The 12493-nt window shown below is 43.4% G+C and overlaps 1 protein-coding gene across 1 annotated transcript; it reads left to right on the plus strand.

Moving 5' to 3' along the window:
• The first annotated feature begins 6354 nt into the window (after window positions 1-6354).
• nptx1l (neuronal pentraxin 1 like) lies at window positions 6355-10874 on the plus strand. Its single transcript, XM_068728050.1, has 5 exons — window positions 6355-6885; window positions 7210-7417; window positions 8115-8359; window positions 8466-8645; window positions 9081-10874. The coding sequence occupies exons 1-5, from the start codon at window positions 6442-6444 to the stop codon at window positions 9300-9302; spliced, it is 1299 nt and encodes a 432-aa protein (XP_068584151.1). The 5' UTR covers window positions 6355-6441; the 3' UTR covers window positions 9303-10874.
• Window positions 10875-12493: the final 1619 nt, after the last annotated feature.

The raw sequence follows: 12493 nt of genomic DNA on the forward strand, positions 1-12493 counted from the left end.
GCACATTACCGCCACCAGCTGGTGATCAGTGGAATAGCACGAGATCTGCTGCAGGAATGTTCAGTATATCGCGGCATCTGCTCATGAGAAGAAAAAAACCAAAACCCAAATCTACTCATGAACATGAATCTGTTGTGCTGCTAATGGGCAAAGCTCCACAGGGTACCTTTAATTAAGACCGTTCAGGATAGGTTACACTTTGTGCCAAATATTTTCACGTAGAACTGCAAAAGGACTCATTAGCGGAATTTACCGAAATGTAATCTTGGAACAACTCCAGCCGTTTTGACAACTGGGAACAACTGAAACGGACAGATGCAGCGTTTCACTGAATCTTTAAGTTTTGTAATTTCTGTTGATCAGTAAAACAGTCAGGAATCTTACCGTCTACTAGCACAGTGTGGGTGGGTTTGAATCTTAATAGGCACAACTTTTTCTTCAGAAGCCTTTACTTCTCTTGCTAGGCGTGATCCAGCAGGATGTTTTCAGTCTCTCCTGCAGAGAGACGGTGCCTTGAGCGAGTCAGTCAGTTTTCCTTTTGTGTTGTTCAGCGAGAGTACATCCCTTCATTAGACTGCATCTCTTGACAGCGCGTCATGCTTCCACGGCTTCTTTGACAGCCGAGAGGCTCCCACCTACACATACTGCTCATGCCTGACTAGCTGCTCAGTGTCATGAACACATGCCGCAAACGTATAGAACAGACACTGACACATGTGTCATCTGGTGTGGTAACACACACACAGCCGGTAAATAATGCTGCTTTTACAAAACAATGTCACGAACTTAAAGCTACTGCGAGGATTTTGTGTTGATTTTGGCGGTCCCTGTGGACAAACGTGGTAGTGTTTCGGAGTACCAGATTCCCTTTAAAAAAACTTTATTTTTACTGCAGCAGGGTCTGACAATCGGACCTCCGCAGTCCTGGTTCTGGTTCTCCCTTCCCTGCAGCGGGCCCATCCATGCGGGTCTGTCCAGTTCCTCGCAGTAACTTTAAGTTCAGACTCAAGTGAGCGGAGAAGCAGGCGATGCAGCAGTTCTGCGTCTGTCACTTTGTATGCAAAACAGAAAAGCAATTTTGGATTATCAGGATCTAAAGGAAACATAATCTATAAATCATGTGCATGCAGTAGTTTTGAAAGGCTTTGCTAATTTGGATTTAGGGTGAGTTTAATAAAAACTCTAATTATGTATAGTTTAGCAGGCCATTTGCGAAACAGCTGTAGAAATGGTCACGCAATGATTTCCTCTGAAGCGACAACAGCAATTTGATTCAAAGCAATAAATGTGAGCAGCTCAGTGTTTGTAGAATCTGCAGCCGCTCTTCAACGCTGCTGAAGGAATCTGAGCTGAGATTGAAATCAAATCCACAAGGCCGTTCCTGATGCGATACTGAGAATGTCTGATGCCTAATTCAAAATGTAACATCCCTTCAGGTGCTGAAACACTGCTGTGCGGCTTGTATTCATCCCAGAACAATAGTCAAATACAATAGCAATGGCAATGAGAAGACAAAGAGAAATCAATGTGCTGTAGAGACCAAGTTCCCTTTGTTATTGACGGATGTCAGGAATATGTAGCTCATTTTCTAAGGGCTTAGAGTAACGTACAGGCATCTATAGTGGGATATAGTGGGAATAATGACAATGTGCCTCAAATGCATCTGCAGCGAGATGATGACATCACTATGGCATCATCGGGGGTTATCGTTTTTCTGGCTTGACAAAGCTCCACAGAGACGTCATGATGGAGGCGTTTTCAAAAGGCAAAGCAGCGCTCTACTTGGAGAACAATGTGTAAAATTGGTGGAGTTCTCCTTTAATTTATTTAGTTATTTACATATTCCCTTTTGTTTCCCTACCTTCTGTGAGTAAAAACAAGCATATATCTGCTGTTAATTACAGGTTGGACATCGTGGCAGCGACCTGTCAATGACTGTGTAGCCCCGCCCTAAAGCATCTCCTGCTTTATGGACTGTTTGACTCTAAATGGACCATAGTTTACTAAATGAACATCATGCTGTATTGAAGAAGACTGTAAACTAGAGATTGAGACCATAAACTCATGTTTACAATGTTTACTGAGGGAATAAATCAAGAGAGAAGTAGAGTCATTTTAGACTAGACTTCTATACAAACTGATTTCTTGTTGTAACCAGAGGAGTCACGACTGTCGCCGGCATGGAGGCTTAAAAAAAACTGATGAACTATAAAATCCAAAATGTGCACAAGAGGTATGAGAAAAATTAAACGATGAATGAGCTCAGCAGCACATTCAGGGATCGGGTATCCAATCAGGACATATTCTGGGCAATGAGATAAAAAACAGACTTCTATGTGCATGTTGTTAAATATTTCCTCATCATCTTCAGCTCCGTCACATCGGCACAGAAAATGATCCCAATGTCAGATGATGCATTGCATCAATTTCAGATGGGCGCTCAGCTCAGGCAGAAGGGGAAAAAAAAATAATTCAATCGCATATTTTAATAAAACATAAGGACAGCAACCATACTACGAAAAACTCCATCTGGAGACCAAGTGGGAAAACTTCGAAGCAGGAGTATGATGGGAAGTTATGAGTACAAATATCTTTGTCTTAATTAGCCTCTCTGGGCTTTTACGTCACACTGTGCTGGTAACTGCCTGACATTTTCCTCGCTCCAAACAGCCACAGCATAGCAAAGTTCCAGCGACCCCAAAATGGCAGCTGTTTTCTACTCTGGTATGGAGAGGCGGCCTAATGAGGCTTTTGTTAATAGAAATGATGAAATACCTTCCATTATTTATCAGAAACACATACTGGTCACACGGAGAGCGTCGGTGACCTTTAGCTTCCTCAGGCAAAACGGTTCATGTGTTTACATTGTAGGTGTGCAGCTTATTCTCTAATTACTGAGACCGAATCAGTTTCACGGTTCGATGCTCTTAGATGCATCAGAGTGACGAACCATGCAACCATCCTGCTGACTGTGAAACATGTGAAACCGATCTGAAGAACAGACGATAAACAGGTAAGAGACAGGAAGTAGTCAGAACAAAAGACACTCATAAAAACGCTGTGGCTGCCGGGTTCCCTAAAATGATACATTTATTTTACCTTTGTGGTTTTTCTTGGGTATTGTTTGAAATGCGTCAAAATATTTTCAGTACTACCAAAACTATACTTTTCTCAAAACCTCACATTGAGGGACATTTATATATAAAAAAAAAAAATAAAAAAAATTACCAAAAGAAACCAAACTTGTCAAATGCATAAGAAACACATTAAACACACAAGAACTGTGCTTGAAAAAAAAATCAAAAATTCTCTAAAAGCTCTCAAAACTCTCCTTGGCGTTGCTGTGTGTAAAATGATTTCAAACTAAAATGCACTGGATGTTTCCACCCGCCGGCTGTCGCCACGGCAGCAGGTGAGAGGGAGTAAGAAATCAAGGGGGAGAAAAAAAAAGGCAGTCATGGCAGGGTGCCAACATGTGAAATTACAGCTATTGATCTCCGGTGCTGGAGAAAGCATTTCCACTGAGTTTGAATGCATTATTAAAGGAGATGCTGTTCTCCACAACAGGTGGACGGCGGCCCGTCAGCACGGCTCTAACAGAACCGAGGCGGCGTAGAGTGTAGGATGGTGATAAGAGCTACCGGCAGCCGTTTGTACGAGATTAGCATCTCCAGAGTCACAGATTGCTGCGCTGCAACGTCGAGCGCAATGACTTGGAAGCACAAATAATCATTTCATGCAAAACCCTATTATTATTTCATGCACACCATGGCCGACGCTATTATGAATTCAACAGCTGGTACAATGTTTTTGTTTTTGTTTTTTTTTAAACCACATTGTAACTCAATATGCTTGCAGTGTGAACCTGTGGCATCCAGAAAGAAAAATGTTAATTTTGAGAGATAAGAAATAAGCGTGTGATTTGAGTGTCTACTTGACTTATTGTTTGTTATGCCTCTAGGAGGAGAGGAGAGGAGAGAGGAAAACAGGGAGTAGTAGAGGTGATGGAAAGACGTACAGTATGTTTGTGAGGAGTGCTGAGGAGTGAAGCTTTTCGCTCTTTAAGCATATGGCATTGAAACTTATGAGAAGCACTGAATTCATGATGAGAGCTGGACTTTTGAGATGCAGCACAAGATGTGTATGCTTCTCTGCCTGGTAATACAGAACATAAACTCCTACAATGTAAAATACTGAAACTTCCTCTCATTCATAATGGCATCATCTTGGAAGGTAATAATGAACTGGAGAGAACTGTGGTCCGTTATGTGTAATTATATAATAAAACACAAAGTTTGCCAGATGGTGGAAGTGATGGAGAAGGAAAAAAAAGTTGTTTACTTTCTTGCTTTGCAAGCTTAGAAACTGACAGGGCGAGAGTGCAAGGCTTCATGTTGCACAACATCTAATAAAGTTTCACTTGTTTTTGTCTGATTATATTTTACTCTGACTCTGCGCTGCAGACGTCTACAGTTTGGATAGTTTGGTTGCTTCTGCTTGGACTAAGCATGTGACTTCTTTGACCTGTACACCATTCGTCCCTTTCTTCATGCTGCTGAGGTGAAGAGCTCTTCAACAGCAACCAGTTACACAAACCTGGACAGTTACATCACCTTAAATTCAATTCAATTTTTTTCTCAGGACTCCCATGCCACACTAAAAGGCTCAAAAGAAATGACTTCCTCCTGCACCTGTAAGCTTCACAGTCCATCAACTCTGATTACGAACAGAGTCAAATCACTAAACCGCTCTGCCTCTGTCCTCCTCTTAGATATCACCAAAAAGCACCAACATCAACAGGACACTTTCAAGAGACTTATATATATATATATATATATATATATACAAGTTTTATAACATGTTATAAAATTGTTCACTTTGCCTAATGCATACTTTCAGATCATCCCCCAATGCCTTCTTAAAACCTAAAAAGCTGTTACGACGAAACATAACTTTCAGATGAATGAGGTCCTGGAAAAAATGGAACGGGAAATGTTTGAGAGCGTGATGAAGTGGACAAACCCTCAAATGCACCATTTAGTCACAATCACTCTCCCCCACTGATAGAACGGCTTCAGTAATACAGGATAATTGACCCCGATGTGAGCTAACGCTCTGAAATGAAGCTCTTCCTCCTGACAACAGTTTAATGGGTGATTCCCTGTTAATATCCTCGCTGCTCAAAGAAGCCTGCAGCTACAAAGTATTAGCTCTCCGAGTAATTACTCGGTGACCTATCTAACCTCCTCCATATCTAATATCAGCATGTCACATGTGCGTCTCATGCTCCGTACCTCTCCCCATGTTCATCTTCACAAAAGAAATCAATTTTAATCCGAGAGCCGATGTGTTTTCATTACTTATTTAAAATGTTTTCATTTTTATTTTTCAATACTGACCAAATAGATAAGAGCCGAGTGGTGCAACAGAGAAAAATAATAAAATTGTCCGTCCTGAATAATAGATGGGATGAATTGCTTGGGGACAGATTATCATTTGAGAAACTGAGGTGCGATTATAGCAGCGATGAGGAGAGCAGATCTCCACTGCAGGAGAGGGTCTGTGGGAATAAGGTGTGTGTGTGTGTGTGTGTGGGGGGGGGGGGGGGGGGGGGGGGGTTATGGGGTATAAATTAGCCAGCCTATGAGTTTGACCTGAAAAAATAAAATCATCATCAAATAAACGTGTCTGATCAGAAAAACTGAAAGTATCAGAGAACATTTTAGAATACGATCTGCAGTCTTCGTGTTCACACCAAGTGAATCTGCACATCAGCCTCAGTTGAGCCGAACGGGGAGAAAAAAAAAGGCAGCAGCAACAGAAAACTAAGCATCTCCAGACGCTCCTCTGCGCTCTGGGATGATGTGATGTGGTTGGAGCTCTCCTTGGTGCTGGATCTGCGGGGACTCCGCCGACAACAAATTGCAGTAACTTTTGATCTCCATCCACAGTGTGTGTGTGTGTGTGTGTGTGTGTGTGTGTGTGTGTGTGTGTGTGTGTGTGTGTGTGTGCGTGTGTATATAGAGTTTTCCGTGTGCGCAAAAAACACAACAAACACAGCTCTGTTGGCACCCCGCCACGTGAGCAGCCCGCTGCCTACAAATGTGAGTTTTCCAGATGAATAATACACAGCGAGAAATGACAAATAGTCGAAGTGATGAAAGATTTAACACGTGGGAGCCTGAAAGCAAAATGGGTTTCATCTCTGGAATGTGACGCCGCTCCTGGAGCCGATTAAACGGGGACAGCGCCCCCCCCCCCCCCCCCCCCCCCCCCTCTCTGGTCGTGATGCAGTGAACCCGCTCTGCGCAGAACCGGGCTCGCTGTATAAAAACGGCTGCGCTTCCACAGAGCGAGTACAACAACAACGGGACACGAGCGCGTCAAGTCACTGCGGCTCATCAACCCAAAACAGAATCCCGACCCGGCACAGACGCAGACATGCGGGCCACTAAGCGCGGGATCAGTTGGAGACTTTTTCTATTTTCCTGCCTGTTTCTGGAGAGTTCGTCTCAAGAGTTTGGCGGACAGACGCAGTTCATATGCACGTCCGTGCCCAAGGATATGGACATTTGCGCAGCCACTTTGCAGAACAGCGTGCCAGGAGAGGACTTGAAGACCACCGTCATGCAGCTGCGGGAGACGGTTTTGCAGCAGAAGGAGACGATCATGAACCAAAAAGAGACCATCAGGGAACTGACCTCAAAGTTGGCTCGATGCGAGAGCCAGAGCGGCGCCGAGCCCGGGGACGCGCGGCCCGGGGGCAGGAGGAAAGAAACTGGGGCCAAAAACACGATGGGGGATGTATCGAGGGGCCCCGCGGACACTTTGGCGCAACTGTCACAGACTTTACAGTCGCTGAAGCAGAGGTTAGAAAACCTGGAGGTAGGCTGCTGCTTCCGAGGACTGTTTCATCACTTTGGGGGGACTCTGCGCAAAGCTCCGAATTACGACCGAACCCCCTTTTATTGACTAACATATTATAATAACACAAAACCAACAATAATAACAATAATAATAATAATAATAATAATAATAATACGAAGAATTCGTGTCATTTGGCCATCTTGTGAGCACACAAGAGATTGCCAGACATAAATAAGTTGCTTGTCCAGATAAACTGCAATAGAATAAAAAAAAAAAGTTAATTTGTATTCACTCACAATCGTTCTGTACATTAAGCTAAATGCTCATTTCCCCCCCTAACAGCAATTCAGCAGAAGTAACAACTCGGTGCAGGCGAACAGCCTCAAAGACCTGCTGCAAAGTAAAATCGACGACCTGGAGAAGCAGGTGTTGTCCCGGGTGAACAGCATCGAGGAGGGGAAGCCCGGACTCCGGAACGAGACGGAGCAGCGCGGCAGAGTGGAGTCCACGCTCACGTCTCTACACCAGAGGATCACCGACCTGGAGAAAGGTATAGAGAGCACAGGCTCGCGCACACAAAAAGTAGATGAGATGTGGGAGTGTTTGGTGTGGGAATGCAGAGATGAGTGGAATGATTACTAGTCAAGGGGAGATATCAGATCAGATGGCAAGAGATTATACGTGAGGCCGAAAAATGCTAAAAAAAAAAAACCCAACCTCTTCTCTGCACATCCAGTTTGATATTATAAGCTTTTTTATGACCTCAGCACTCGATTTAATGTTTTACTCATCCGCACAAAGCTGGAGCATGCCGGTACATCCTGCAGTTTCCTGTTCTAATTCATGCAGATTAAACCATTTCACACACGCAGTGAGCGACCCAACCCTCCATTCGCTACTTCAGAAGTTAAACCACGGCGCGCTCTCGATACCGCAACAAAAAAGAAAAAAAAAAAAAAGAAGTGTGGCAGTAAAATACTGAGGTGTTGCGGCAGGAGAAACCGAGATGACGCTTAACAACGTCAGCACTCCTGTGGCGGGAGATTTATCATGCGAGATTAAAGCAAATCTGGAGATTGTGGATGTGTTGTGTAACATGTAATTCCTACAGTATGCAAATCCCCAGCGTGTGTGCACTAGGACTGATATATCTTAGTTTTGGAAAAAAATGAAGAACAATCAACCAACACTAATACTTCCTTCTCCAAAGCGTCTGAAGTCAACCATGGTCCGTTTCTTCTCCGCAGGTCAGAGAGACAACAGGCCTCTGGATAAATTCCAGCTCACGTTCCCACTGAGGACCAACTACATGTACGCAAAAGTGAAGAAGAGTCTGCCAGAGATGTACGCCCTCACCGTCTGCATGTGGCTCAAGTCCAACGCGTCCCCGGGAGTGGGCACGCCTTTCTCCTACGCAGTCCCGGGTCAAGCCAACGAGCTGGTCCTCATAGAGTGGGGAAACAACCCGATGGAGATACTAATAAATGACAAGGCATGTCTGACAGGCAGAGGAAATGTTTCCACGTACTGGTCTTAAAGTGCGACTGTGTTTTTGGTTGAATGCAGCTAACGTTCACGTCGTCTCCGTCTCCTTCTAGGTCGCTAAGCTGCCTTTTCTCATCAATGACGGAAAGTGGCATCACATCTGCGTGACCTGGACCACTCGTGATGGTGTCTGGGAAGCTTTCCAAGATGGCGTCAAGCGAGGGAGTGGAGAGAATCTGGCTCCATATCATCCCATCAAACCACAGGGCCTGCTGATCCTCGGTCAAGAGCAGGTAAAACGCAACGCACATCTGTTTTCAGACGCTTTCCGTGAAGGCGACACGTGTTCAGAGCCACACACACACACACACACACACACACACACACACACACACACACACACACACACACACACACACTACATGTGGAGAGCATCTTTGTGTGACATAAGGCATGTAGGGATTATTTAGTGTGTGTCATGAGGTGAAAGATTGTGGAAAAGTGATTTTTCCATTTCATTGTGACATAAAAAAAATATAAATTTTCAAATCCGTCCTTGCTGTAAAGGCGATTAGATCTTTAACTGGAGCTCATCAAGAATCCCAGTGGATTGAAGATGCCTCATTCAATTTGGTCGGTCAAGACAATTTGGGTCTTTCCATAAAGCAGCCAGAGGGGGGGGGGGGAATCATGTCTTCCTTGATTGAATCCATTGGTCTTTCCCACAGGACACACTCGGAGGAGGATTTGACGCAACACAAGCGTTTGTCGGAGACCTGGCGAATTTTCACATCTGGGATCGGAAACTATCTGTCGGAGAGATATACAATCTGGCGACGTGCAGCAGCAAAGCGCAAGTGGGCAACGTTTTTGCGTGGATGGAGACGAGCCTCGACATTTACGGAGGCGCCTCGAAGTGGACATTCGAAGCCTGTCGCCAGCTCAACTGAACTGCAGGGAAGAGGAGATCAGTGCATTTGTCAAAGCCACTCTGTTGTCACAGCCTTGGTAAAGTAATTTGAAAAGTCAGGATTATTTCAATGAATAGCATCTGGATTTTTAATAGATATTTGAAAACATCATTTGTGGACACTTGATAGATTTGTACCAAATACTCATGTGGGACGGGTCACTGCAAACGGGACATCTTGGCATCCCGTGGCGCTTGAACGCACCATCAGGCCTACTTGTGGTTTGGAAGAAGCGGCCGCTGACGCTCCGGAGAGCCGGAGGACGCTCTCGGGGATGGAAACGTCGGGCCGGCGTCAAAAGTACAGTAGGAGGTTATGTAGTGTTTAGCCAACAGATGTCACGCAATTCAGCAAAACAACTGACTTCTTCAAACGTCTTTTCTGTCTCGACTGCCAGGGGTTTTTCACTGTGAAAAAGGACAAGGTGGACTTCTTTAAAAAAAGGGGAGGGGCTCTTCAGGAGGTCATGAAATAGACAACTTTGCTTCTCTCTCACTATTCTTTCTCTACCACCACCTGCTTGACGTGATTTTGTGTAAAGAATGACATATTTATTGCCAACATTCGAGCCTGAGTGCCTTGGGCTGTTGAAAAAAAAAAGAAAAGAAATCTCAGCACATTCATTATGATTTGCAGAGTGTTAGTGTTTATTTTCTTGTAAAACTATTTTGAAAAAGAGGTGTTTCTCGTAACACTCTGAATGGGGTTGGATCAGATTGTTTATTGAAAAATGCAATTCATTGATGATAATGACGCATTTTGCAGATGTTTGTACTTCAATGGGAATGTTCTCTGTACAGTAACAGCATGTCTTAACTTCTGTAAATGCTGCGTCAGCATCTATGATCTTTGCTTTTACTATATGAATTTGAGATTTTATACTGTATTGTTATATGCTTAAAGCATGGCAACACGGACAGATGAAAAAAAGTTCTAGTTTTTGTAATAAATTGTGATACTTCAATCATATACAGGTGTTAACATATTTATTTTTGAAAACACACATGTAAAGAAATAAGGTCCTCATTCACTACAAGTAGAAGGTCCAAGTTTGACCACCAGAATCCTTAACCTGAGCATGTAGCAGCTGAAGAGGCAGACGTTGCAGATATCAGGAGGTGGTGCAGACCAAACACAGAGCTAAAACCAGAGGGAACATTGATCGACTCAAAGGTAATGGTAATGTTGCTCCCCTTCTGCTGGTTGCGTAAATAGGCAACCGTTTGCTGCAAAGTTTGTCATAGCAACCTAAAAGTTGATAGTACATCAGTGTTGCTTCCCAGGCTTGTTTAGGCTCCACCCCATGAAGGCCAAAGAGTTATTACAGGTTTTACAAGAAGGTCATCACTATTGTCCACGCAAATTCAGATCAATCATAACGGCCAACAAAAATCCAGTTTACTGTCCAACCAACGCAATACATACAGCTTGTGTGGCAACATACAGCAGCATCTTCAAATAAACCAGCATTAAAATGCGAAATTCTTGACTGCGAATATTTTTCATCAAAACTAATCTTATCAATGCGAATTTTCTGACGGTTGCAGCACTTTTTCAATAAAGAAGGTTCTAATAGTTTTGCGCAGGCAGAGGAACAACTGTGTGATCGTATTGCTCCAGAGCTGCGTCTGGCAGTCTGTCTGAGGTAAACTCTAAGATATTCTATTGAGTTTCCTTAGAGCAAAATGCACTGAATGAATCGGAGTTCCCTCTGGTAGACATATACATAGTGTATACGTCTAGGGCTTTTATTGTGAAAGGAAAGAATGCGCTGGGTTATGGCGAGAAAGGATCCGTCATGTGGAGAAAAAAAAAAATCACGACGCATTCTCGTGACATCCGAGCGACTCCGGAAGAAAACAAACTCGGAGGGGTTTGGGATTCCGAGGTGGACGGGAAGCTCCTCACAGAAAAGAGAAGTTACTTTTGTCGGTCGATTTTTCACGTACTCTTGACTTGTTATGAAACAGCATAAATTTAACAATGATTCCCCTAAAGATCTGGCTTCCTCCACCGGCCATGAGCTGAGCTCACCACGTGGCACCGCCGGTCCAACACAGAACCAGGTGCTTGGATGACATTATCGCTTTTGTCCACAGGGGGCGCCAAAAATCAACATTAAAATAAAAACTCCTTGTTGCAACTTTAAGATAATAAAAAATAACCTTACAAAAGGATTTGATTTATTACTTCATGGTAACCTGAATCTGCAGCAAATTACACTGAAATGATCAGGTAAACATGCCACATAGAACGGCAATTATAATAATAATAAATAATACAACGACTGCAAAGCTGCCTGCAGAACGTAAACAACAATCTCTGGTGTTTTACACAAGACAGATCCTTTCTAGACGTAACCTATGCGCTGCCTTCGTCAAGGTCCAAAGGAGTAATTAAGTTTTCGGTCTTGGTTTTGACTAACGAGCCTCCAAAAAAAAAATCATCTAATTCTCACAAAATGTGTAAATTAAATTAGTTTCTCATCACAGCTTTTCACAAAATTCAGTACGACATGGTTCAGGCCTAAGAATCTAGATTTAACATTTGGGAAAAACACTCAAAAAGAAAACATGTTAGGTGGTTTATTTTTACACAGTCCTCACTATATATTTCTTACACTTACAATAGGCTATATTATTATGGTGAAATCCTGCTTAATCTCATTTAAATGATGTCAAATAACAGAATCATTTGACAGAAGAATAGCTGCATGTGGCCTTTGAACTTTCCATCGTGTTTCCATGAAGTATGGAAGACGGATGAATTAGATGGACTCGTCTCAACTTCACAAAACAGTTCACTTTCTTCACTAACAATCGATCTCAAGGTGGTGAAGTTCACAAGAACTTCTAGAGAAGTTCACTGTAGACACCAGCATCCTAAACATAAATCACTGTAGGTACACATACTGTATATAACAAACTACATATATTGTAAACAAGTATTTCTGTCAACAAAACGGTTGAGATCATACATCTCAATCCACGCAGACTCTCTGCGTGTCAATCAAAGGCGTCACGGCTCACATGTGAGGAGACAGCAGAGGCTGCAGGTCTTCCCTTTATTGTTAGCGAGGTCACTCGGTCCCACCACAGACGGGTCACATGTTTCGCAAATTGGTTTCCATTCTCTGCCTCTGAGCTGGAGGGACGTCTCCGCATCAATAG

The sequence above is a fragment of the Cebidichthys violaceus genome, unplaced genomic scaffold, assembly GCF_023349555.1.
Source record: "Cebidichthys violaceus isolate CVI_PGR_0920_01 unplaced genomic scaffold, fCebVio1.0.p SCAF_40, whole genome shotgun sequence".
NCBI classification, from domain to species: domain Eukaryota; kingdom Metazoa; phylum Chordata; class Actinopteri; order Perciformes; family Stichaeidae; genus Cebidichthys; species Cebidichthys violaceus.